The following is a 25,559-nucleotide window of genomic DNA, read 5'->3' on the forward strand; positions in this document are numbered from 1 at the left end:
TACAAAACATGTAACCTGATGTATTGTAATGTAATAAGAAGCCCACACTTATTGCCATGGGTGGTGCAGGTTGTGCATTTAGATGTCACACAATTTTTTGTTTGTTTGTTTAATTACCCCTCTCCACTGGCCATGCGTAGCGAAAGCGGTTGACATTGCAGGAGATTAGAAATTCAAAATTTGCAGATAAAGTGTAAACATTAGATCTCACTTTAATTTAATAATTGCTTCCTTCTGTGCTTCAATGCCATCACATGTGTGAAATATATTGAACATGGATCACTTGCCATTCACTTTCCCAAAACCAATGTTCTGGACATACACCTGCTGTGTCCTGCAATACTTAGATGACACTAGATGTTTTAGAAACCAGTATTGGCATTATGTTAGTGATAAGTAAATAATGGGCTCCAGTAGCAAGTCAAGCGATTTGGTTTGGAATATTTTGCTTATAACCCATGGTTACCTTCACTGAATGTGCTATATTTATTTTTCCCATTCTCAGATCTGAAGCAAGAATGTCTCAGTTGGTAGCAAAGAGGCCCTTAGAGTCATGTTATTTACTTGACCAAGAAGACTGCAGATCACTTATCAAAGATGCAGATAACCTTCCCAATGGTATGTTATGAACATAAAAGCTCACGTTTCTGATGGTTCTTCTGTATATCTATATTGTTTAATCCTTCCCAGGTTTTGGTTTATTGACTAGGTGCTCTTAGATCAGCATCTCAAACTCTCGCCTCCCAGATGCTGTTGTATAATTCCCACAATTTTCTGCCCATCTATTGTATTCAAAGAATCCTGTTAGTTGTAGGCCATCTGTGAATCAACATCTATGGCTACAGAATTTAAGGTCACTATGTAAGACATATACATCCCTTCACTGCTTCAGTCCCTCTGCATTCACTTTTCTATCTGTAGACACACCTTTCATCCAATGAATCCAATGGATATGTATGAGCAGTCAATCTTGCAGGGTTGGTATTTTTCCATTTTCTTTAAGAAGGAGATGACAGTGTCCAAAACTGGAAAAAAAATTGGAAAAATTAGGAAAGATGGACAACTTGAACACTAATATATGTAAACAAGTGATAGCAGTTATATACATTTTACATTTTTAAATAAGAAAAACACTAAAAATAAACTGGTTCTTAAATCATGGGTCATGCCACGTCAAGGCAGACCTCTTAGGTGGGTCCTAACCTTAAACATTTGCCTTGCTTCCTTAAGCTTCTGGCAAAGATATCTCTAATGAGACAAAAAGGGGTGCAGGACTTTTTATCTGTATTTATTTTTGTATCACACAGCTTTGTTACAATGCTGCTGCCCATCCCATGTGTTCCCTATTAAGGGTTAAAAAGCATGTAGGGATGTATATAAAAAACACCCATTTTTGTCTCATTAGAGATATCTTTGCCAGAAACAAGGCGAATGGTTAGAGTTAGGACCCACCTAAGAGGTCTGCCTTTACGTGGACTTGATGTGGCAGGTGGGCATACCCTCTCATGGCCATTGGAGGTAACTAAAAACCTCCATTTGTTTAAATATACATAGGGATTTGGGAAAGAGCACATTTGTTAATTTATTGATTATTAAATTTATTTTAAAGAATGCCCTAGTCCCAAATTCATTTTCACAGAGTAGAAATTGTAGTTCTATTGTAGAGATTTTACCAATTGTTTCTCATTTTGCTGTATTTTAGAAGATCATCAATTACAATTACCCCATAAATTCATTTATAAAGTAGACACTCAGGGGTATCTTGCATGGGCCTTGATTTAATAAGCTTTTCAAATAACTCAATACTGTTAGTAAAACTTACCAAATGATTTATCTACAGAAGTCACCATTAAAGTCTATGGACATTTTTGTAGATAAATAATTTGAGTTTTTCTAGCCATATTGAATCATTTGGAAACTTTTTTTTTAATGATTTCATATTTTTGGATACATTCTTAAAATAGTTTGATATTTTGAAAAATATTGTTATATATTTGCTATAGTTATATTTTTTATATATGTATCAGAGCTTCTCCAAAAATAATAAATCGGTGCCCAAATTATATACCTGCCCATTTCAGTTTTAAATTTTAAAATCCAAATTACCCTATAAATGCATACCATTTGCAAAAGTAAAAACCATGGGGTATGCCACTGTGTATATTTTCCTTATTTTATAGCCACTTAATACATATTATTTTCTCTTCTTGGCACTTTTTAACATGCACATTGCAGAATAACCCCTTTCCCATACCCTTGTGATGTGTTTTTCAAAATACAGAGAAGAACTAATAACCTGCCCAAAACGAACCGCACCAAAAAGACAGTCAAAGTAAAAATAGACGTAAATTACAGTTTGTCAACCTTTCCATGGGCAATTGAGCCCGGAATCCAAGAAAAACGTTTGGTTAATCCCAGTAAAGTGTGGATTTGCCTGCTAACACTGTCCATTTATGTAAGTACATCTTTAAAGAATGCTGCTTATGATGTGATGAACCATCAAAATACAGTGTTTATTTCAAAAAGACATAAAACATCACACCTGGCAGCTATCAAATTAAAAGAAGCAGTTTCATATATCCAAAACAGCTGCCTAATGCGTTTCGTACTTCATGGCACATAACTTTAAGATGTACTTAAATTGGACAGTGTTACAAGACAAATCCATCCTTTTTGTAGCAATCCTAACTCTAAACACTAACTTTAACCCACACCTAAGCATTAGCACTAACTCCACTAACAATAACTAACCATAAACGATAGTTACCCTAACCTTAAAGCTATACTATAGTGCCAGGAATTAAAAACTGTATTCCTGCCATTGTAGCTCCACCCTCCCCACTCAGGTGAATAAAGGGTTAAAAACCTTATCTTATGGGTCGATGCTCTGCCCTCTCTGACAATGTTTTATATTGCAGCACTGCAATGTTTTACATGGCAGCACTACGTTCAAAAGGGACAGTGCACCCAGACCATTCAATTAGCTGGAGTGGTCTGGTTGTCTTTAGTGTCCCTTTAAACATTAATTGTAACCCTAAACCTACACACTAATTGTAACTGTAACCCTAACTAATCCCAACCACTAACCCTAAACCCTAACGCTAACCCTAAAGGGAGGGTATTAACCTGCTCTTTGCATGCTTGAGAGGGTTTATTTCCCTTTCAGCTGCTATAAAATACTGGAACTAGCTGTCACAATATTACATTTCAGTGCAATCAAACACAATGATCTGCACTTGCCAGTATGCAAAGCCCACCGCTGATCACCCTCTGCCATGGACGATTGCCCTGCAAATGACTTGCAAGAAGGCCTGATTGGTCTCTTCTCAGACTTGTGGGTGTCTCTCTCATGATGTGAATCCCAGTTGATGTCTGTAATGATGTTACAGAACTTTGAGCATTGAACACAACTCATTGATCCACGTGGAGCCACTAATTGTGGCCCCATTTGACAGATGGGAGCCCCAGTTTTTGAGTGAGACCTGGAGTTCCTCAGAAATCAGAGGGAAGCATCTGCATGATGAAATTATTCTGTTATGGATCTTAAGGGTAAAGCAAACACGATGGAATAATAATGTCAAATACAGATTAAAAGTGCACACACTGAAAAATACTGTTTAAAAAAAAAAAAAAATTACAAGGCTACTTGAAATCACTTAGCCAGCAAATATGAGGATTTAGTTATACCAGGGATAGGCAACTTTCGGCTCTGCAGATGTTTTGGACTACACCTCCCATGATGCTATGCCAGCATTATGTGTGTAAGAGCATTATGGGGGATGTAGTCCACAACATCTGGAGAGCCGAAGGTTGCCTATCCCTGAGTTATACCATATGGACATATCATTAAGATCACTTTAATGTTTATTGTAATAATTAAGAACATATTTTATTGGCTCCACAAATATAAGCCAAACACTTGATAACGTGGAGAACAGTAGTGCTTTATTGCGACAAACACAGGGTTTTTATTCTTGCCTTTGTTTATACAGTAACCTCAAATCAACCAGTTAAACACTGTTCTCTGCCCTCCCTCACTGTTTGATGATTGTGGCTTTTCATAGTCCAGATCTCCATACCTAACTTAAAGTCAACTTTTCCATTTCGCTTCACAATGCAGTGTAATTGTTGGCTTGAGTTTCACCCCTTGGGACGCCTGCTGTGTTTGGTCTTCCACCTCCTCAAAGCCACCTTCCTCCTCTGACTCCTCTTCTTCAGACTCCTCTCTCTGCATTGCCTCTCTCTGCGTTATTATAAGGTGTGTTAAGTAGTACTATTCCTATCAGTTTAATCCCTGTTACTTCAGAGTGTATCAAACAGAAGGACTGTTAGGCTATCCACAACAAATTATTGCCATGTTACTGTGTTACAAAGGCATTAGCTTCATAGCCATGGTGTGGCAGTCTTTGCTGTATACTAAAGACAGTGTGAAATGTTGCCGACTGATCTGAAACTATGTCAGATCGACACAGATTGAACTAACTTAACTGTTAAAATATTAAGTTAGATGTAGAGTGGCAGGCATCGTGAGCAAAGCGGATATAGGAGTTGTGGCACAATTTCTATTAACAGTCTGGTCACTGTATAACAAATAGTGTAGTGTGATATTAACAGTCTATATAAAGAAAAGGTTTGTGGGTACATAAAACAGGAGGTATGCCAGATAACCAGTGAAATACTGGTTATCTGGCATATCTCCTGTTTTTGGCGTATCCATTGATTTAGGCATCTCTATGGGGAGATGCTAATTACCTAAATCAGTACCAAGTAATACATTTGCAGGGATATTCTCATCTACCCCCACATTTCTGAAACCCTTCCCCTCTCCCCAATCCAAATAAACTCATGCTATTGGCACTACAAGACGTACCCCCAATTCCTATAACTGCTAGAGTCCTGTCAGGAATTAAGTCCTCAGGGCACACTAGTTCTGGACAAGAGTCACATCTGCCCCAGTGCCCCAGAGTCCCACAGTTACCTCCTTTCCAGCTATCACAGGTTGCAGATTTACATTGTTGCTGCCCTCTGATCTGTTTACAAACAACACAGAGGACATTGGTTCTGAGGAGCATCCCTCCCCAGCTTATGATGCTGGCTGCCATTTCCCAGGGCAAGTAACACTGATGTGCCCCACTTGGTTGCAAATGAAACATCTGCGGCTATCTCCTTGCACAGAAATGGCACTAACTCCCCCTCTCCCTAAAAGTAGAAGCTGGAACAAAAGATGCTTGCTTGGAAAAACCTTTGCTCCGGTCCACTGTTACTTGGTTTGCAGTGTGGAAATCTGCCAGCTCACCCGCTTCCAATGCTGTTTTAGGGTTCCTGTCCAGAGCTGCAAAAACTGTTCTTTAAAATCAGATCCTCCAAACTTTCTAGGGTTTTAATTTCCAGCCCCCTAGTACACTGACAGAATGCTCTTGCCATGTGTTCTACAACTGCTGCATAACTTTCTGTGGAACACTTCTGCAAAGTCCTGAATTTCTTTCGGTACACCTCAGGAGTAAGGTTGTACCATTTTTGCAAGACAGCCTTAATCGCATCATAGTCCTGGTCATACTTTGCTGGAAGCGCAGCAAATGCTTTCAGTGCAGGACCTCTGAGACCAGGAGTGAGGTACTTTGCCCATTGGTGCTTTGGTAGCTGGTACTGCTTGCAAACCTTTTCAAAACTTTGCAGAAAAACATCCAAATCACCATATTTATCCAAAGTTTGAAAATTCTGTGCACGTGGTTTGGGTGCAGAAGAGTCTCTTGAAGTAGTACTTATAGGGGAGGCAGTCAACCTCTCTAACTCGGCCATTTTTAGCTCATGCTTTCCTGCAGCCTTGCACTCTTCCCACTCAGCTTGGCGCTTAGCAGCCTGCCTCTCTCTGTCAGCCTCCTGATATTTAAGGATAAGCTGTAGTTTTTGGTTTGTATGGGAGTCCACATATTTTAATAATGTTTGTAAGTACCAATCCAAAGGATCACCAGATCTCGGTACATCATGGACAAAAGCTACAGGTAACTCCTCTGCAGTGTTTGAGGCATCACTTTGCACTGCTTGTTGCATATCATCGTCCACCAGTGCTTGTAATAGCTCCTCTTTGGTTTTTCTCCTGACAGGGAATAGATCTCTCCCGGCAAAGCTGGTCTAGCACTGCTTTGGACTGCACCTGGTACTCCATTTGGTTAATAAAAGATAGCAAAGAAAAAAACAGAGAAGGGCGGGGGGGGGGGGGGGGGGACTGTTGAGGTGTAAATATATTATTCAGCCTTTGGAAATTGAGATACAATTTCTTTTAGTGCCTGGATTAACCAATAAATCCAGCCAAACTAAAATCTGGAACAAAAAGATGAATAATATTTGTTATCCCACCGCTATGCCACCAATTTGTCCCGAGCGCACCCTACTTCAAGATTGTGCATGATGTAGTTGTGGTGGTGAAAGGGTTAAAGTTAATTATTTGTCTGCACTAGACCAGAAATAATGATAAAAATCCCTCTTAACACCACCCACACTTAAACATAATAATATAACTAGTGATGTCCCGAACGGTTCGCTGGCGAATAGTTCCTGGTGAACATAGCATGTTCGCGTTCGCCACGGATGGCGAACAGATGAGATATTCGGTCCGCCCCCTATTCGTCATCATTGAGTAAACTTTGACCCTGTACCTCACAGTAGGCAGACACATTCCAGCCAATCATCAGCAGACCCTCCCTCCCAGACCCTCCCACCTCATAGACAGCATACAATTTAGATTAATTCTGAAGCTGCATTCTTTTTTTTTTTGGTATTATTATTATTCTTTTTTTGTGTGTTTGTGTTTATTATACATTATCCTCCATAGCCAGTAACCTGTGTTTATTATACATTATCCCCCATAGCCAGTAACCTGTGTTTATTATACATTACCCTCCCATAGCATTAACCTGTGCTTATTATACATTATCCCCGCCATAGCCAGTAACCTGTGTTTATTATACATTATGCTCCCATAGCCAGTAACCACTACAGTCCTGAAGGACTCATCTGATCTCTGCTGCAAGGACAGCACCCCAAACACATCAGTCTGCTTTTTTTTTTCTGTGTAATCTAATTGCAGTTGCCTGCCTGCCAGCGTGTGTGTCAGGCTCACAGCGTATACTGTGCCCACTTGCTCAGTGCCACCACTCAAATCTGGTGTCACAATTAGTGATGTCACAAACATAAAATTTTCCGTTCGCAAACCGGGCGAACCGCCATAGACTTCAATGGGCAGGCAAATTTTAAAGCCCACAGGGACTCTTTCTGGCCACAATAGTGATGGAAAAGTTGTTTCAAGGGGACTAACACCTGGACTGTGGCATGCCGGAGGGGGATCCATGGCAAAACTCCCATGGAAAATTACATAGTTGATGCAGAGTCTGGTTTTAATCCATAAAGGGCATAAATCACCTAACATTCCTAAATTGTTTGGAATAACGTGCTTTAAAACATCAGGTATGATGTTGTATCGATCAGATAGTGTAAGGGTTACGCCCGCTTCACAGTGACAGACCAAACTCCGCGTTTAACACACCGCAAACAACCGCAAACGGTCCATTTGCACAACCGCAAACTCCCCATTTGCACAAGGTTGGATACCAAGCTAGCCAGGTCCCGTTCCTTGTCCTCACTGATGTCATTGAAGGTCTCTTCCTCCACCCAGCCACACCATGGGTCCCCGAAAGGTGACAACAAGCCTCTTGGGACGCCTGCTGTGTTTGGTCTTCCACCTCCTCAAAGCCACCTTCCTCCTCTGACTCCTCTTCTTCAGACTCCTCTCTCTGCATTGCCTCTCTCTGCGTTATTATAAGGTGTGTTAAGTAGTACTATTCCTATCAGTTTAATCCCTGTTACGTCCGCTATCAGGGGACGTGTATATGGCATCGATTTTAGGAACCAGGAGATGGAAAAAGATGCTTGGTCGGTCCTCCTACTTCAAATTTGGGGCACTGCGTGTGCAATCTAATGTGCCACCAGATAGGAGTGGTGTGTTAAGTAGTCCCCCTCATCAGGCCTTTTTTAGTCAAATGTATCGCCCACTGTCAGTCCCTTCGGGATCCATCCCTCATTCATCTTAATAAAGGTGAGGTAATCAAGACTTTTTTGACCTAGGCGACTTCTCTTCTCAGTGACAATACCTCCTGCTGCACTGAAGGTCCTTTCTGACAGGACACTTGAAGCGGGGCAGGCGAGAAGTTCTATCGCAAATTGGGATAGCTCAGGCCACAGGTCAAGCCTGCACACCCAGTAGTCAAGGGGTTCATCACTCCTCAGAGTGTCGATATCTGCAGTTAAGTCGAGTTAGTCTGCTACCTGTCGGTCGAGTCGTTCTCTGAGGGTGGACCCCAAAGGGCTGTGGCGATGCGTAGGACTTAAAAAGCTCTGCAAGTCCTCCATCAACAACATGTCTGTAAAGCGTCCTGTCCTTGCCGGCGTGGTCGTGGGAGGAGGAGGATTACTTTCACCTCTTTCCCTGTTAGATTCCCGTTGTGCTGTGACATCACCCTTATACGCTGTGTAAAGCATACTTTTTAATTGATTTTGGAACTGCTGCATCCTTTCCGACTTGCGGTAATTCGGTAACATTTCAGGCACATTCTGCTTATACCGGGGGTCTAGTAGCATGGACACCCAGTACAGGTCGTTCTCCTTCAGCCTTTTTATACGAGGGTCCCTCAACAGGCACAACAGCATGAAAGACCCCATTTGCACAAGGTTGGATGCCGAGCTACTCATGTCCCGTTCCTCGTCCTCAGTGATCTCACTGAAGGGGTACCCGCACCAGATATGAGTGGTGGCACTGGGCAAATGGGCACAGTATCCACTGTGAGCCTGACACAGAAGTTGGCAGGCAACTAACTGCTATTCAATCTATTACAGTGAAAAAAAAATATATTTTTAAATGTCAAGCTTAAGCTATTGTGACACCAGATATGAGTGTCTTTTTGGGGTGCTGTCCTTACAGCAGAGATCAGATGAGTCCTTCCGGACTGTAGTGGACCCTGAATACACTAGCCTAGCTATCAATTTCCCTATTAAATAAGCAGCAGCACACTGTCCCTCCTCTCACTAACAATGCAGCTTCAGAATGAATCTAAAATAGATGCTGTCCAGGAGGTGGGAGGGTCTGGGAGGGAGGGTGCTGATTGGCTGTAATGTGTCTGCTGACTGTGAGGTACAGGGTCAAAGTTTACTCAATGATGACGAATAGGGGGCGGACCGAACAGCGCATATGTTCGCCGTCAGCGGTGAACGCGAACAAGCTATGTTCGCCAGGAACTATTCACCGGCGAATCGTTCAGGACATCACTAGTCACAATAGCTTGCATTTAAAAATAACTTTTTTGACTGTAATATAATAGCAGTCAGTTTCCTTCACACGTGTGCGTTTCAGGGCCTGCCAGGGCACAGTGTCACACCAGTGCAACTCATATCTAGAAACATAGAAACATAGAAACATAGAATGTGACGGCCCATCTAGTCTGCCCAGTTTTCTAAATACTTTCATTAGTCCCTGGCCTTATCTTATAGTTAGGATAGCCTTATGCCTATCCCACGCATGCTTAAACTCCTTTACTGTGTTAACCTCTACCACTTCAGCTGGAAGGCTATTCCATGCATCCACTACCCTCTCAGTAAAGTAATACTTCCTGATATTATTTTTAAACCTTTGTCCCTCTAATTTAAGACTATGTCCTCTTGTTGTGGTAGTTTTTCTTCTTTTAAATATAGTCTCCTCCTTTACTGTGTTGATTCCCTTTATGTATTTAAATGTTTCTATCATATCCCCCCTGTCTCATCTTTCCTCCATGCTATACATGTTAAGATCCTTTAACCTTTCCTGGTAATTTTATCCTGCAATCCATGAACCAGTTTAGTAGCCCTTCTTTGAACTCTCTCTAAGGAGTGTAACAGTAGTGTACATTTAAAAAAAAAAATCTATCTAGTGTAACAGTAGTGTACATTTAAAAAAAAAAAAAATACAGTGGGCTTGTTGTCACCTTTCGGGGACCCTTGGTGTTGTACGTGGCTGGGTGGAGGAAGAGAATTTCGATAACATCAGTGAGGACAAGGAACGGGACATGGCTAGCTTGGTATCCAACCTTGTGCAAATGGGGAGTTTGAGGTTGTGCAAATGGACTGTTTGCGGTTGTTTGCGGTGCGTTAAACGGGGAGTTAGGTCTGTCACTGTGAAGCGGGCGTAACCCTTAAACTACCTGATCGATACAACATCATACCTGATGTTTTAAAGCAGGTTATTCCAAACAATTTTGGAAAGTTAGGTGATTTATGCCCTTTATGGATTAAAACCAGACTCTGCATCAACTATGTAATTTTCCATGGGAGTTTTGCCATGGATCCCCCTCCGGCATGCCACAGTCCAGGTGTTAGTCCCCTTGAAACAACTTTCCCATCACTATTGTGGCCAGAAAGAGTCCCTGTGGGTTTTAAAATTTGCCTGCCTATTGAAGTCGATGGCGGTTCGCCCGGTTCGCCCGTTTGGGAACATTTGCGGAAGTTCGCGTTCACCATTCGCGAACGGAAAATTTTATGTTCGCGACATCACTATATACAAGTATTGAAATATTTAAAAATTTATTTTGCTTTGATATCCTAGCCTGTGGCACAGTGCGGAAGAATCACAGAGGTTCCCCCAAACCCTGGCAAGAGGCTCCCTTTCAGCGCTCCACCAGGATGAGTTGCTTGCCCTTTGGTTCACAGATAGGAAGGATGTATTCATGTTGTCTACAATGAATTATGAAACTACAGTGCCTGACACCCGCTTTAAGGACACTGACTGCTATTAGCTTACACTGAAAAACTTTTTTTCTTGTAAAGGCACGCTATAGAGACACCAGATATGAGTGGCAAAGTACACTGGCAGAGGTTGGCAGAGTACACGCTGAAGGCCTGACACCCAGACGCTTGCAGACAACTAACTGCTATTCAATCTATTACAGTGAAAACTTTTTTTTTCTTTTTAAATGTCAAGCTTATGCTATTGTGATACCAGATATGAGTCGTGGCACTGGGCAAGTGGGCACAGTATCCACTGTGAGCCTCACACAGAAGCTAGCAGACAGGCAAATGCTCTTCTATTACAGTGAAAAAAAAATATTATTTTTTAAATCTAAAGCTTAAGCTATTGTCACAACATATATGAGTGGTGGCACTGGGCAAATGGGCACAGTATCCACTGTGAGCCTGACACAGAAGCTGGCAGGCAACTAACTTCTGTGGCTGGTAAAATATTTGAAAGGTTATTAAGGGATAATATTCAAGAATTCCTTGAGAAGAATATGGTTATCAGCAAAAATCTGCACGGTTTTATGAAGCACAGGTCATGTCAAACTAACTTGATTGCGTTCTACGAAGAAGTAAGTAGAAGTATAGATCAGGGTGTTTCAGTGGATGTGATCTATTTGGATTTTGCCAAGGCATTTGATACAGTTCCACACAAAAGATTAGTGTTCAAACTCAAGGAAATCGGTCTCGATGAAAATGTTTGTTCTTGGGTAGAACATTGGCTTAAAAACAGAATACAAAGAGTTGTCGTTAATGGTAAATTTTCAAGCTGGACAGAGGTGGCAAGTGGTGTCCCTCAGGGGTCTGTTCTGGGACCTCTTCTATTTAACATTTTTATAAATGATCTTGAAGACAGCATTGAAAGTCATGTTTCAGTGTTTGCAGATGACACAAAACTTTGTAAAATAATACAATGTGAGCAAGATATTACTTTGCTGCAGAAGGATTTAGATAGACTGGAGGACTGGGCACTCAAATGGCAGATGAAATTTAATGTTGAAAAATGCAAAGTTATGCACTTCGGCGTAAAGAATACACAAGCAACGTATACCCTTAATGGAAGCGAATTAGGGATAACAACACACGAAAAGGACTTGGGAATTGTTATAGACAACAAACTATGCAACAATGTGCAATGTCAATCAGCAGTGGCCAAGGCCAGTAAGGTATTGTCATGCATGAAAAAGGGCATTCATTCTCGGGACGAGAATATCATTTTGCCTCTCTATAAATCACTGGTAAGACCACATATTGAATATGCTGTGCAATTTTGGGCATCTGTTCTAAAGAAGGATATCATGGCACTAGAAAAAGTGCAGAGGCGGGCTACAAAATTAATAAAAGGAATGGAACATATCAGCTATGAAGAAAGGTTAACAAATTTAAACCTATTTAGTTTAGAAAAACGTCGCCTGAGAGGGGATATGATAACATTATACAAATATATTCGGGGCCAATACAAACCATTGTGTGGAAATCTATTCACAAACCGGACTTTACATAGGACACGAGGCCATGCGTTTAGACTGGAAGAAAGAAGATTTCGTCTAAGGCAAAGGAAAGGGTTTTTTACTGTAAGAACAATCAGGATGTGGAATTCTCTGCCTGAAGAAGTGGTTTTATCAGAGTCCATGCAGATGTTCAAACAGCTACTAGATGCATACTTGCAAAGACAGAATATTCAAGGATATAATCTTTCAATGTAGGGTAATAACTGCTTGATTCAAGGATAAATCTGACTGCCATTCTGGGGTCAAGAAGGAATTTTTTGTCCTAGCTTGTTGCAAAATTGTGCTTCAAACTGGGTTTTTTTTTTTGCCTTTTGGATCAACAGCAAAAAACAGGTGTGAGTAAAGGCTGAACTTGATGGACGCAAGTCTCTTTTCAGCTATCTAACTATGTAACTATGTAACTGCTATTCAATCTATTACAGTGAAAAAAAAAATATTTTTAAATGTCAAGCTTAAGCTATTGTGACACCAGATATGAGTGTCTTTTTGGGGTGCTGTCCTTACAGCAGGGATCAGATGAGTCCTTCAGGGCTGTAGTGGACACTGAATACACTAGCCTAGCTATCAATTTCCCTATCAAATCAGCAGCAGCTACACTGTCCCTCCTCTCACTAAGAATGCAGCTTCACAATGAATGTAAAATGGATGCTGTCCAGGAGGTGGGAGGATCTGGGAGGGAGGGTCTGCTGCTGATTGGCTGGAATGTGTCTGCTGACTGTGAGGTACAGGGTCAAAGTTTACTCAATGATGACGAATAGGGGGCGGACCGAACAGCGCATATGTTCGCCGTCCGTGGCAAACACGAACAAGCGATGTTCGCCGGGAACTATTCACCGGCGAACCGTCCGGGACATCACTAAACAGAAATCCTAAACACTTACTCACTTAGGTTTTCAAAGTAAAACTTCTGCCCAGTAAAATAATACTTCCTGATATTTTTAAACCTTTGGACCCTCTAATGTAAGACAATCAACCTTTGCCCCTCTAATGTATTGGCATCAATACTGACATTATAAAAGATTTTCTCAGCTCACATAGTGCTACCGCAGCATAATGAAATGGCCTTATGACCTTGATCATTAAATGGCCAATTGTGTAAGTAATGGACCTAAAGAGCCCTGTGAGATTGATCATACTATAGATCCTCTACCATGCTAACATGTATTGCATCTTAATGAATTTAATTATGTCACCTTTAAAGTCATACTAGAGTAATAGAAATTAGTGTTCAGAGCAGTGATTGTTACATGTTATTTACTCCTTTTAGTTGAAGATGAAATGTTCCGCTCTGTTGAGGGACAAGCTGCTTCAGACGAAGAAGAGGAGAGTTGGGCTGATCTGAAGGAGACACACAAAGTATCACATATTCTATCTTCTTTTTCTTGCTGCAGAAGTGGGTATGTCTATTAAATTCCTAGTAAGTTAGCTTTGTCTTATGTCTAGCACATTACATGTTAATCATAATAATAAGTACACGCAGAAGAGAAAATAGCACAGTCAGTAAAAAAGGGGGATAAAACATTTTTTTAGATACATAAATAAGAAAAGGAAAGTAAAACAAGGATTAGCTAGATTAAAAACAAAAGAAGAAAGGTATGTAGAAGAGTATATCGATCTAGCTGATTGCCTCAATTAATATTTTTGTTCAGTATTTACAGATGAAAATGAAGGAAAGGGGCCTCAGTTAGGAAAAAGGACAAATGAGTCATTTGTTACATGTGAGTTTACACAGGAGGAAGAGATTCTAATTCAACTGTCAATAGTATAGACAAATAAGTCAATGGGGCCTGATGCAATACACCCAAAGTTATTAAAAGAACTTAGTGGTGTACTAGCAAAAACATTAATGGATTTATTTAACCAATCATTGTTAATAGGAGTAGTCCAAGAAGATTGGAAATTAGCGAATGTTGTGCCCATTCACAAGAAAGGTATTAGGGAGGAGTCGGGCAACTATAGGCCAGTAAGTCTTACTTCAGTAATTGGGAAAGTGATGAAAACCATGTTAAAGGATAGGATTGTTGAACATCTAAAAACACATGGATTTCAAGATCAGAGACAACATGGGTTTACTTCAGGGAGATCATGCCAAACTAATCTAATTTATTATTTTGATTGGGTAACTAAAATTATAGATCAGGGTGGTGCAGTAGACATTGCTTACCTAGATTTCAATAAGACTTTTGACACCGTTCCACATAGAAGGCTTAATAAACTGCAATCTTTAAGTTTGAATTCCAATATTGTTGAATGGGTAAGGCAGTGGCTGAGTGACAGGCAACAGAGGGTTGTAGTCAATGGAGTATATTTGAAGCAAGGTCTAGTTACCAGTGGGGTACCTCAGGGATCTGTACTTGGACCAGTTCTCTTTAATATTTTTATTAGTGATATTGCAGAAGGTCTTGTTGGTAAGTTATGTATTTTTGCTGATGATACTAAAATTTGCAACATGGTTGATGTTCCGGGAGGGATAAGCCAAATGGAAAATGATTTAGAAAAATTAGAAAAATGTTCAGAGCTGTGGCAACTGACATTTAATGTGGATAAGTGCAAGATAATGCGCCTTGGACGTAAAAACCCAAGGGCAGCGTATAGGATATTTGATACCCTACTAACCTCAACATCTAAGGATAAGGATTTAGGAGTAATTATTTCAGATGACTTAAAGGTAGGACGACAATGTAATAGAGCAGCTGGAAATGCTAGCAAAATACTTGGTTGTATAGGGGGAGGTATTAGCAGTAGAAAGAGGGTAGCGCTCATGCCATTGTACAGAACACTGGTGAGACCTCACTTGGAGTATTGTACGCAGTACTGGAGACCGTATCTTCAGAAGGATATTGATACTTTAGAAAGAGTTCAGAGAAGGGCTACTAAAATGGTAGTGGTTAACACAGTGAAGGAATTTAAGCATGCGTGGGATAGGCATAAGGCTATCCTAGACTTAAGATAAGGCCAGGGACTAATTAAAAGTATTTTGAAATATTGGGCAGACTAGATGGGCCGAATGGTTCTTATCTGCCGTCACATTCTATGTGTCACTGCAATATAATTTTCAATACTCCGTGGGAGTAAATATTTGATCTTGATTTTCCCTGTTTACAATATATTAGGAGGTTTGTCTTTTTTAAATATTCCCATTTGTGACATGTTCTGATTGCTTCTATTCAAGTTTATAGTAGGCCCCAGTGAGATAATTATAGCTAGGTTTTGAATGATCTTGTGGATCTGACACATACCTGGTTAGTGTCAATATTACAAACTGCACACACCTGTAAACTGGTTAGTATGATTTTAAAATAATCAAACACATAAGACCTGTAATATTCACCATGGAACATTAGTATGTATGTGAAATAAATAGCTGCTACATTCTGCAGAGATTGAAGATAACACAACTGAAAATGCCCATGCTAATAGCCCGATATGTATTCTTTTGCAAATAGCATGCCATGAACTGCAGCTAGGGGCTGCTATTTTGTCCACAAAGTTAAATGGACTGAACATATCCATGTTCTATTCAGATTTGAAAAGTGAAACCAGCATGTATGTAGTTTGATCCTGTAACCTTTATAGGTCTATATCTCCTCATATAACACTACCCTCACCTCTGCCCTGGATGCTGCAGCCCCGCTCCAAACATGCACCTTGAGGAGAACATGCCCCCAACCGTGGCACACTAAATCAACATGCTACCTGCAGAGATGCTCCCGTTCTACTGAACGCTGCTGGAGAAAGACACGCACCCAGTCGGACTTCCTCCACTACAAATTCATGTTGCGTTCAGACTGCACAGCCCTGGCCCTTGCCAAACAGTCATACTTTCCATCCCTCATTAGCTCATGCTCCTACAATTCCAGGCATTTTTTAATAGCTTTAACTCAATTCTTTGCCCTGCTGTTGCCATCCCCCAAACAAACCTTACAGCCGATAGCGTTGCATGCTACTTTACAGATAAGATTGAATAGCTAAGGAAAGAATTCTCACCACATTGCCCCTTTATTTCTCAACCATACCTGGATCATGCCTTTCATACCCTTCAGACTTTCTACCAGGCTACTGAACACAAGAGGTGGCTGCAGTTCTCCTTTCCTCTCGCCCCACCACTTGCCCGCTTGATCCTGTCCTGTCTTGGGCCTTCCCTAACACACATCTTCAACTGCTCTCTTTCTTCTGGTGTTGTCCCTGCTGCCCTTAAACATGCTACTGTAGTACCCATCTTAAAACAAATCTCTTGACACAGCCTCCCCTTCTAACTACCGTTCCACATCCCTGTTAATTTTTTCCTCAAAGTTTCTGGAAAGACTGGTCTCTACCCGTATGACTTGTTTCCTCAATTCCATCTCTCTCCTCTTCAGTCTGGCTTCCGCCCCCTCTACTCTACTGAGACTGCTCTTGGTAAAGTCCTTAAGGACCTAATCACAGCTAAATCCATGGGGCATTACTCCATACTAATTCTTCTTGACCTCTGTGCTGCCTTTGACATTGTTGACCATGTTCTCCTTCTCCAAACTTTTCAATCACTTGGTCTCTGTGACACTGTCCTCTCTTGGTTTTCCTCCTACCTATCCCAATGCTCATTCAGTGTGTCTTTTTCTAATGATACCTCCTCCCCTCGTCCTGTCTCGGTTGAAGTCCCCCAAGTCTCTGTCCTTGTATTTCCCCTTCTATTTTCTCTTTATACTGCCTCTCTTGGTATTGGAATCTTGTGGATTCCAATACCACCTGTACGCTGATGACACTCAGATGACACTCAGATATACCTCGCCTCCCTGGACCTCTCAAGTTAGTGGTACCCACATAAGTCCATTCTTGCAAGCGCGCTGTCTTGGCGTTATACTTGATTCTCGCCTCACCTTTGAGCCTCACATCCAGTCTGTTACCAAATCCTATAGATTCCACCTTAAAAACATAGCCCGCATCGGCCCCTTTCTTACGCAAGATGCTACTAAGGAGCTTGTCCATGCTCTAGTAATCTCTCTCATGGATTATTGTAACTCTCTTCTAATAGGTCTTCCCACAAGTCGTATTGCCCTGCTACAGTCTGTAATGATTGCTGCAGCTAGACTGACTTTCCTCTCCTGTCACTCCTCACACACCTCTCCCCTCTGTCAGTCCTTACATTGGATTCCTGTATCCTGTAGGAGTCAGTTCAAGGTACTAATCCACACTTATAAAGCACTGACCAATTCTAGCCCATCCTATATCTCTTCACTGATCCACAGGTATGCCCCTTCTTGGTCTCTCTGCTCTGCCCGTGACCTTCTCCTGTCCACCTCTTGCACCCGTAAGACCAACTCATGCTTGTAGGACTTCTTGCAGGTGGCTCCTCTCCTTTGGAATTGCCTGCCTACGATCATCAAGTTTTCCCCCAGTTTTCATTTCTTTTAATAAGTGCCTCAAAACCCATCTCTTTAGGAAAGCGTATGGCCCCCCCAGAGTAAGCTCTACCTCACATACCTGTCCCTTGCTCTCTTAAAGGGCAACATCCAGCTCTGCTTTACTCAACCTTGTTTTATTGCTACCTCCTGTCCTGTTGTGTTTTAGGCCCCACCTCCTATAGACTGTAAGCTTGTTTGAGCAGGGCCCTCTTCAACCTATTATTCCTGTAAGTTTTTGTAATTGTCTCAGTGTCAGGGTTTCCTTGCTGTTTTAAACAGCAACCCTTTTCTGTTTCAGTGATTGAGTTTCAGCTGCAATTACTATCAGCTCCTTCTGCTTGTTGCCACGGTTACTCACCTGTGAGTAGTAATCAACCCTGCTGCTAATCAGTTCTGCCTATTTAAGCAGCTAAGCCCAGAACCTCCTTGCCCTTGCGTGGTTTCCTGTTTCCCAGAAGTCTCCTTGTTCCTGTGTTTCCTGTTTGCTCCTGGTTCCTGACTCCGGCCTTGTTCCTGACTCCGCTGCTCTCCGTGCTCCTGATCCTGGCTTGTCTGACTACCCGCTCTGGTGACTGACCCCTGCTTGATTCCTGGACTTTGCTTTTGTTAATTATTTGTTATTTATTAATAAAGGTGTGTTTGCATCTACTTCTGTCTCTGTCTGGTTCCTGGTCCCTGACATTACGCAAGGGCCATGAATACAGATGGTACAGGCAAGACACCTATACCTAACCTGCTTACCCAGTGGGACCAGCAGAACCACCATTTGGACCAGTATGCCCATCTGGATCCAGTACCCGGCCAGCCTGCGATTGCGGCCGCCTCTGCCTCACTTCCTGTTCTAGCACCGGTTGTAGCCTCCAAACCTGTAGCGGCTAGAGAAATGACTGGGTCTGTCCCGCTCCCTCAGTATTTTGGGGGCAACCCAGCTCAGTGCAGAGAATTTAAAAATCAGGTTAAAGGATACCTTAAAATCCTGCCCCAGGCATTTCTTACAGACAGTGACAAAGTTCACTTCATGATTTCTTTGCTGTCTGGAAAGGCCCTAGCTTGGGCAAAACCTCTCTGGGAGGCAGAGAGGCCTATTATTTACAATTACCCTGAACTTGTTGCGTCCTTTAAAAGGGTTTTTGATATTCCAGCTCGCTCCACCCCTACTGCCGAACTACTCATGCCTAATGCTCAGGGCACAAAAACTATTGTCGAGTATGCCAGTGAATTCCGTACCATGGCAGCAGAGGGTGACTGGAACAACGAGACTCTCGTGGCTGCCTTTGCACAGGGTCTCTCCGATGTGTTTAAAAATGAGATTGCAGCCAGAGAGTTACCTAAAGATCTCGAGGAACTGATCTCATTTGTCACCCTCATTGACATCAGACTCCGAGAGAGATCCTCATCCAGGGAGCGCCTGCGGAGGCCTCCTGTATATTTGGCACCGAGCTTTTCTTGCCCACCCAAACCTCCCTCACCTCCCATGCCTCCTGAGCCTGAGTCCTCTGTCTGTGTGGAGCCAAGGCGGTTAGGCTTCTCACGCCTCTCGGTCGAGGAGAGAGCCTTTAGGAGGAGGGAGGGCCTGTGCCTATACTGCGGACACCACGGTCACATGTTAAAGTTTTGCCCGATCCGTCCGGCAAAGGGTCCGCACCCAAGATACTGTCAGGGGCAGATCTTGGGTGGTCTTTCTGCAGACCCAGAGATTTGTGTGGGCAAACCCTTGGTGCCTATTATCCTCTCCTGGCCTGATTCATCCATTGAGACCCGGGCATTTCTTGATTCTGGGGCCTCAGGCTTGTTTATAGATTGTGCATTTGCAGCAAAGCACTCTATACCCTTACAGTCTCGCAACTTCCCACTAGCCTTCGAAGCCATCGATGGCAGACCAATACAGCCAACCCACGTGACCCAAGAAACCGTGCCCATATCTCTGGCTGTAGGGGCTCTACATCATGAGACGATCCAATTCCAGGTCATTTCCTCTCCATATTACCAGGTTGTTTTGGGATACCCTTGGTTACAGAAGCATAACCCCACAATTGATTGGCGCAAAGCTGAGATATTATCATGGTCCCAGCAATGCGCATTGTCCTGTCTCCAGAAACCGGTCAAAGTTTTGGGCGCATGTTCTGCCTCTTCCTTACCCGCTGAGTACCAAGAATTCCAAGATGTATTTGACAAGGGTCAAGCCAGCGTTCTGCCACCACACCGTCCGTATGACTGTGGTATCGAACTCCAACCGGGTACCAATCCTCCCCGGGGCCGGATTTACCCACTGTCTGTAGCAGAGAATCGAGCCATGGAGGAGTATGTTACCGATGCACTGTCTAAGGGTTTTATTCGGAAGTCATCTTCTCCTGCCGGGGCCGGCTTTTTCTTTGTAAAGAAAAAAGATGGCGAGTTGAGACCCTGTATCGACTATAGGGGTCTCAATCGCATTACTATTAAGAATGCCTACCCCATTCCATTAATCACGGAGTTATTTGACCGCCTCAAGGGAGCAACGGTCTTCACCAAACTTGATCTGAGAGGGGCATATAATCTCGTCCGGATAAAAGAGGACCACGAATGGAAAACCGCATTTAACACCAGGAGCGGCCATTACGAATACCTAGTAATGCCCTTTGGTCTTTGCAATGCTCCGGCGGTTTTCCAAGAATTTATAAATGAAGTCCTGCGAGATATGCTGCAGCAATGTGTGGTGGTTTATCTTGATGATATTCTGATCCATTCCACATCTCTCGAGAACCATCACGCAGACGTTTCTCGTGTTCTACAGAGACTTAGAGAGAATAATCTGTTCTGCAAATTGGAGAAATGTGAGTTTCACTGCAAACAGGTCACATTCTTGGGATATGTTATCTCAGATGCTGGATTCTCTATGGATCCGGAGAAACTTTCGGCTGTACTAAAATGGCCTCGACCTACGGGTCTTCGCTCTATACAACGTTTTCTGGGCTTCGCCAATTATTATCGGAAGTTCATACGCAACTTTTCTTCCTTGGTTAAACCTCTCACGGACATGACCAGGAGAGATGCTGATCCACAGCATTGGTCACAGGAAGCCATTACTGCCTTTGAGTCTCTCAAAGTCGCCTTTGCTGCCGCTCCTATACTGGCACACCCTAACCCTGCCTTACCATTCATTCTTGAGGTCGATGCGTCTGAGACAGGAGTGGGCGCCCTCCTGTCTCAACGTCCTAACCCAGAGAGCTCCAGGCATCCGTGCGGGTATTTCTCGAGGAAATCGAACCCGGCGGAATGCAATTACCAGATTGGTGATAGAGAACTTCTAGCCATAATTTTAGCTCTCAAAGAATGGAGGCACCTTCTTGAGGGTACTTCAGTGCCAATCCTCATACTCACAGACCACAAGAATCTAACATATCTTTCTGAAGCTAAGCGACTTTCCCCCCGGCAAGCTAGATGGGCTCTCTTCCTATCAAGATTCAATTATGTGGTTTCTTACTTGCCCGGTACAAAAAACATTCGCGCTGATGCCTTGTCTCGACAGTTCTCCCCTCCATCTAGAGAGGAGATAACCCCTACTCCTGTGATTCCTCCGGACCATATACTGGCAACCATCCGTACTAACCTCACCTCACCCCTAGGCGAGGAGATTCTGGCTGCACAAAGTAATGCTCCTCCAGAGAAACCTAATGGCCGTTGTTTCGTACCTATTAACCTCCGTACGAAACTATTGAGTACATACCACGACCCCAAAGCAGCTGGACATCCAGGCAAAAACCAGTTAATCTGGTCCGTATCCCGGCAATTTTGGTGGCCTAGTCTCCGTTCGGATGTCACCGCTTTTGTAGCTGCCTGTCCTGTGTGCGCTCAAAATAAAACCCCACGACGCCCTCCAGTGGGTCTCCTGCAAACCATACCTAATGGTGAACGACCCTGGACCCACTTGTCCATGGATTTTATCGTAGATCTTCCGGTCTCCCGTGGCAATACAGTCGTTCTCATGGTTGTTGACCGATTCTCGAAGATGTCGCATTGCATTCCCTTGAAAAAACTACCAACTTCCCAGGAACTTGCAACAATTTTTGGTCGGGAGATCTTTCGTTTGCATGGGTTACCCAAAGTGATAGTCTCAGATAGGGGTAGCCAGTTCGTGTCCAGATTTTGGAGAGCTTTTTGTACGCAAATGGGAATTCAGCTTTCCTTCTCCTCGGCCTACCACCCGCAATCCAATGGTGCAGCGGAACGAGCCAACCAAACACTGGAACAGTTTCTGCGTTGCTACATTTCTGACCACCAGAACAACTGGTCTGATCTGCTACCCTGGGCGGAGTTTGCCCACAATAGTGCGATTAATGCCTCCTCCCGGCTATCCCCATTCCTGGCAAACTATGGGTTTCAACCGTCCATGTTGCCTGATACGTTCTTGCCACAGGAGATACCGGCATTGGAGGAACATCTCAGGGAACTCCGTTCCACTTGGGTGCAGGTCCAGAGTTCTTTGCAACGCGCAATGCAGAACTACAAACTCCAGGCCGACCGCAGACGCCTTCCTGCACCTACCTATCAGGTCGGAGAGAGGGTCTGGCTGTCTTCCCGCAACCTACGCCTCCGTGTTCCCTCACAAAAACTGGCACCCCGATACGTTGGGCCATTTCGTATACTTCGAAGGGTTAACCCTGTAGCTTACGCACTTGACCTTCCTGCTAACATGCGCATCTCAAATGTTTTCCATGTTTCCCTCTTGAAACCGTTGGTTTGTAATCGCTACACCACCTCAGTGCCACGTCCACGTCCTGTTCTGATTGACAATCATGAGGAATATGAAATACGCAGCATCATTGACTCACGGGTCTTCAGACTCCGCTGCTCTCCGTGCTCCTGATCCTGGCTTGTCTGACTACCCGCTCTGGTGACTGACCCCTGCTTGATTCCTGGACTTTGATTTTGTTAATTATTTGTTATTTATTAATAAAGGTGTGTTTGCATCTACTTCTGTCTCTGTCTGGTTCCTGGTCCCTGACACTCAGTTATTGTTAAATCTCCCCTTTTGAGTATATTTTAAAGCGCCACGGAATATGCTGGCGCTATTGAAATACCAGTAATAATAATAATAATAATAAAAATAATAATTTAAGATGTATAATTGTATAAGAAGAAAGCCCTATTCAAACTTAAGCAAAATATATTATATTATATGTATGGGTACAGTAAAAGAAAAAATAAACAATAAGGAAGGATGTCAGGAAACTCTTGGTTTATTCCATAAGGTAAAGTGACACCCACATCACATGCCTTACATATTTCATCCAACAGATGGGACTTAACCATAGACCAAACATATTGCAGAAGTGAAGGCCAATACCATGCACTGGTACAATGATTGCAGCTCGTGCTAATGTACACTGCTCAGCCTTAACATTAAATCCACTGACGGGTGAAGTGAATAACACTGACTTTGGCAAGGCCCAAATAGTGAGGTCTAAATGACAGAGCATCTCCGAAACAGCAAGTCTTGTGGGGTGTTCCTGGTATATAGTTGTTAGTACCTATCAAAAGTGGTGCAAGGTAGGACAACTGCTGAACCGACATCAGAGTCATGGGTGCCAATGGTTCAATAATGCACATGGGGAATGAAGCTAGTCCCTTGGGTTTGATGACACAGAAAAACGACTGTAGCTTAAATTGATAAAATAAATAAATGAATGCTGACCAGGATAGAAAGGTGTCAGGACATCAATACATTGCAGTTACTGCGTAGTTGCCAACCTCTCAGAGAGCCTATGTCCACCCCCAAAAGCACCTTCAATGAGGATGTGAGCTTCAGATCTGGACTTTTAGATCAAGCGTATGGCAGGGTGCATGTGCATCATGCACCATGGGAAGAAGGTGGGCCAGCGCTGGCAGTGTTATGCTCTAGAAATATTTTGAGGATAAACCTTAGGTCCTGGCATTCACATGGATGTTACTTTGACACTTACAACCTACACCTCTTCATGGCTGACAACATATGCCTCTTTCAACAGGATAGCAGTAGCCTCTTTTAGCAGGATAATGCACCCTGCCACACTGCATAAATTGTTCAGTAATGGTTTGATGATCATGACAAAGAGTTCAAAGTGTTACATTGGCTTCCAAATTCCCCAGAGTTCAATCCGACGGAGCATGGAGGCCCCACCTCATAGATTGAGGACTTAAAAGATTTGCTGCTAATAGCTTGGTGCCAGATACCACAGGACACATTCAGGAGTCTTGAGTACATGCCTCAATGCATTAGAGCTGTTTTGACAGTATGATGGGGACCTACACTACATTAGGTGGTTTAATGCTTTGGCTGATCAGTGTACATGTGGCAATTAGATGATTTTATAATACTCTTGAAGGCTGTGGCACATGAAAAAGTAGACATCAGTCAGCATATTCATATGTTTTATTAATCATTTTATCAATCCTTTTCTTTTAAAAGGTGTTATGACAAGATGATAAAGAAGCTACTCTTGTATGCTGGGAAATCAAGCAATATTGATTACAGAAATACTACAGTGTTCTTGACCGAGAAAATTGCCCAACTGACAGAGCAACTCCGATTTAAGGATAGGGAAATAGAAAATCTAAATATGGAAATGAACAAGGTAATTAATGAACTTTCTGCCAAGATCGAACTGGTAATGTGCATTGTAACTACTGGAATGTACAGATAGTATTTGCAAGGACGGTAAGAGTATGTGTAAAAAGTAGCTATTTAGACCTAAATGGATAAAGATACAGAATAGGTGTGGCTAGAAACAATGGCGCTATTTAGTACAAAGTGAAATTATTTGCTTTAGCTGCTATATGCACTTAGTGGGTACTCCATAAAAACACTATATTGTAACAAAGCAAAAGAAAAACAAAATACCATGCAGCAAGTTAGTATAAAGAACTTCCTCACTACTTGGTAAAAGTGCAACGCTAAGTGTAGTGGTGGTATAATACAGTACAAAATTGTACACTTACCCCTTACAATTCACACGGGGTATACATGTAAGATAAACAAAAAGATAAATATATAGAGTAGTATTGTACAGTCATGAATGGTACTTTAAAATGAGTGAGTAAAAGGAAAAACTCACATTTTTAAGAGCCTTTTATAAGGATACAGGCTCTAAACACATTCACCTCTGTGCCTTTAAGGTAGGCAGCAACACCTGAGGATTAGGGCTGGTTCCTTCTTTTCCTCTATAGGTAGATATATCTCCAAAAAAATACAAAGAACAGAGAGAGACCTCCTGTTGCAGATTATCTTAAGGCAAATAGTGCTCAATGTACATAAAAGATCAGTGCTCACCTTTCAAGGAGCCTTTTGATGACTGGCTCCAAGTATTATTGTCATGTGTCAATTGAGAGGTGACACTTCCCTCAACTGGATTCCCAATACAAGGTAGAGATGGATATGAGTAATATAAAACTAATTTATTAGTACAAAGAAAAAAATTAATATATAAAAATGATATAACAAATAAATACTCTTTCCTCTCTCTCTTTCTTCTACCAAGACGCGTTTCGCCTGCTTTTTTGGCTTCCTCAGTCGGTATATTCGTTGGACTGTCGGTGTCCGGTTTTTAAAAGGCTTCTATGCCCACCTTTTTATTTTGCAATGCAAGTACTTAGCTGATTTTCATTTGCGTCACAATACGTCACTTCCGGGTTCTGTTTTGTGCTACAAGTCCCGAGATGCTCCATTTCTCCAATAACTTTTGCTTTTTTCGTAACGTCCAAAATATGTTGGCAGAGGGGCAAAGCATAACGTTTCATTGACAAAACGTCCATTCATTCGGTTCTCAGGGGGGAGACATAGTGAAATATAAAATACATAAAAATAAAACACAACATGTTTCTAACATTTGTATGT

The 25,559-nt window shown here is 42.4% G+C and overlaps 1 protein-coding gene across 1 annotated transcript in view; it reads left to right on the top strand.

Moving 5' to 3' along the window:
• The window catches only part of EFCC1 (EF-hand and coiled-coil domain containing 1), a 174,107-nt gene that overhangs the window by 93,508 nt on the left and 55,040 nt on the right, over positions 1–25,559 (top strand). Inside the window, exons 3-5 of the mRNA XM_063426967.1 lie at positions 506–618; positions 13,594–13,723; positions 24,135–24,300. Of these exons, the coding sequence (XP_063283037.1) occupies positions 506–618; positions 13,594–13,723; positions 24,135–24,300 (409 nt within the window). The remainder of the gene's footprint in view (positions 1–505; positions 619–13,593; positions 13,724–24,134; positions 24,301–25,559) is intronic.

Source organism: Pelobates fuscus, chromosome 7 (genome assembly GCF_036172605.1).
Source record: "Pelobates fuscus isolate aPelFus1 chromosome 7, aPelFus1.pri, whole genome shotgun sequence".
In the NCBI taxonomy this organism is placed as follows: Eukaryota; Metazoa; Chordata; class Amphibia; order Anura; family Pelobatidae; genus Pelobates; species Pelobates fuscus.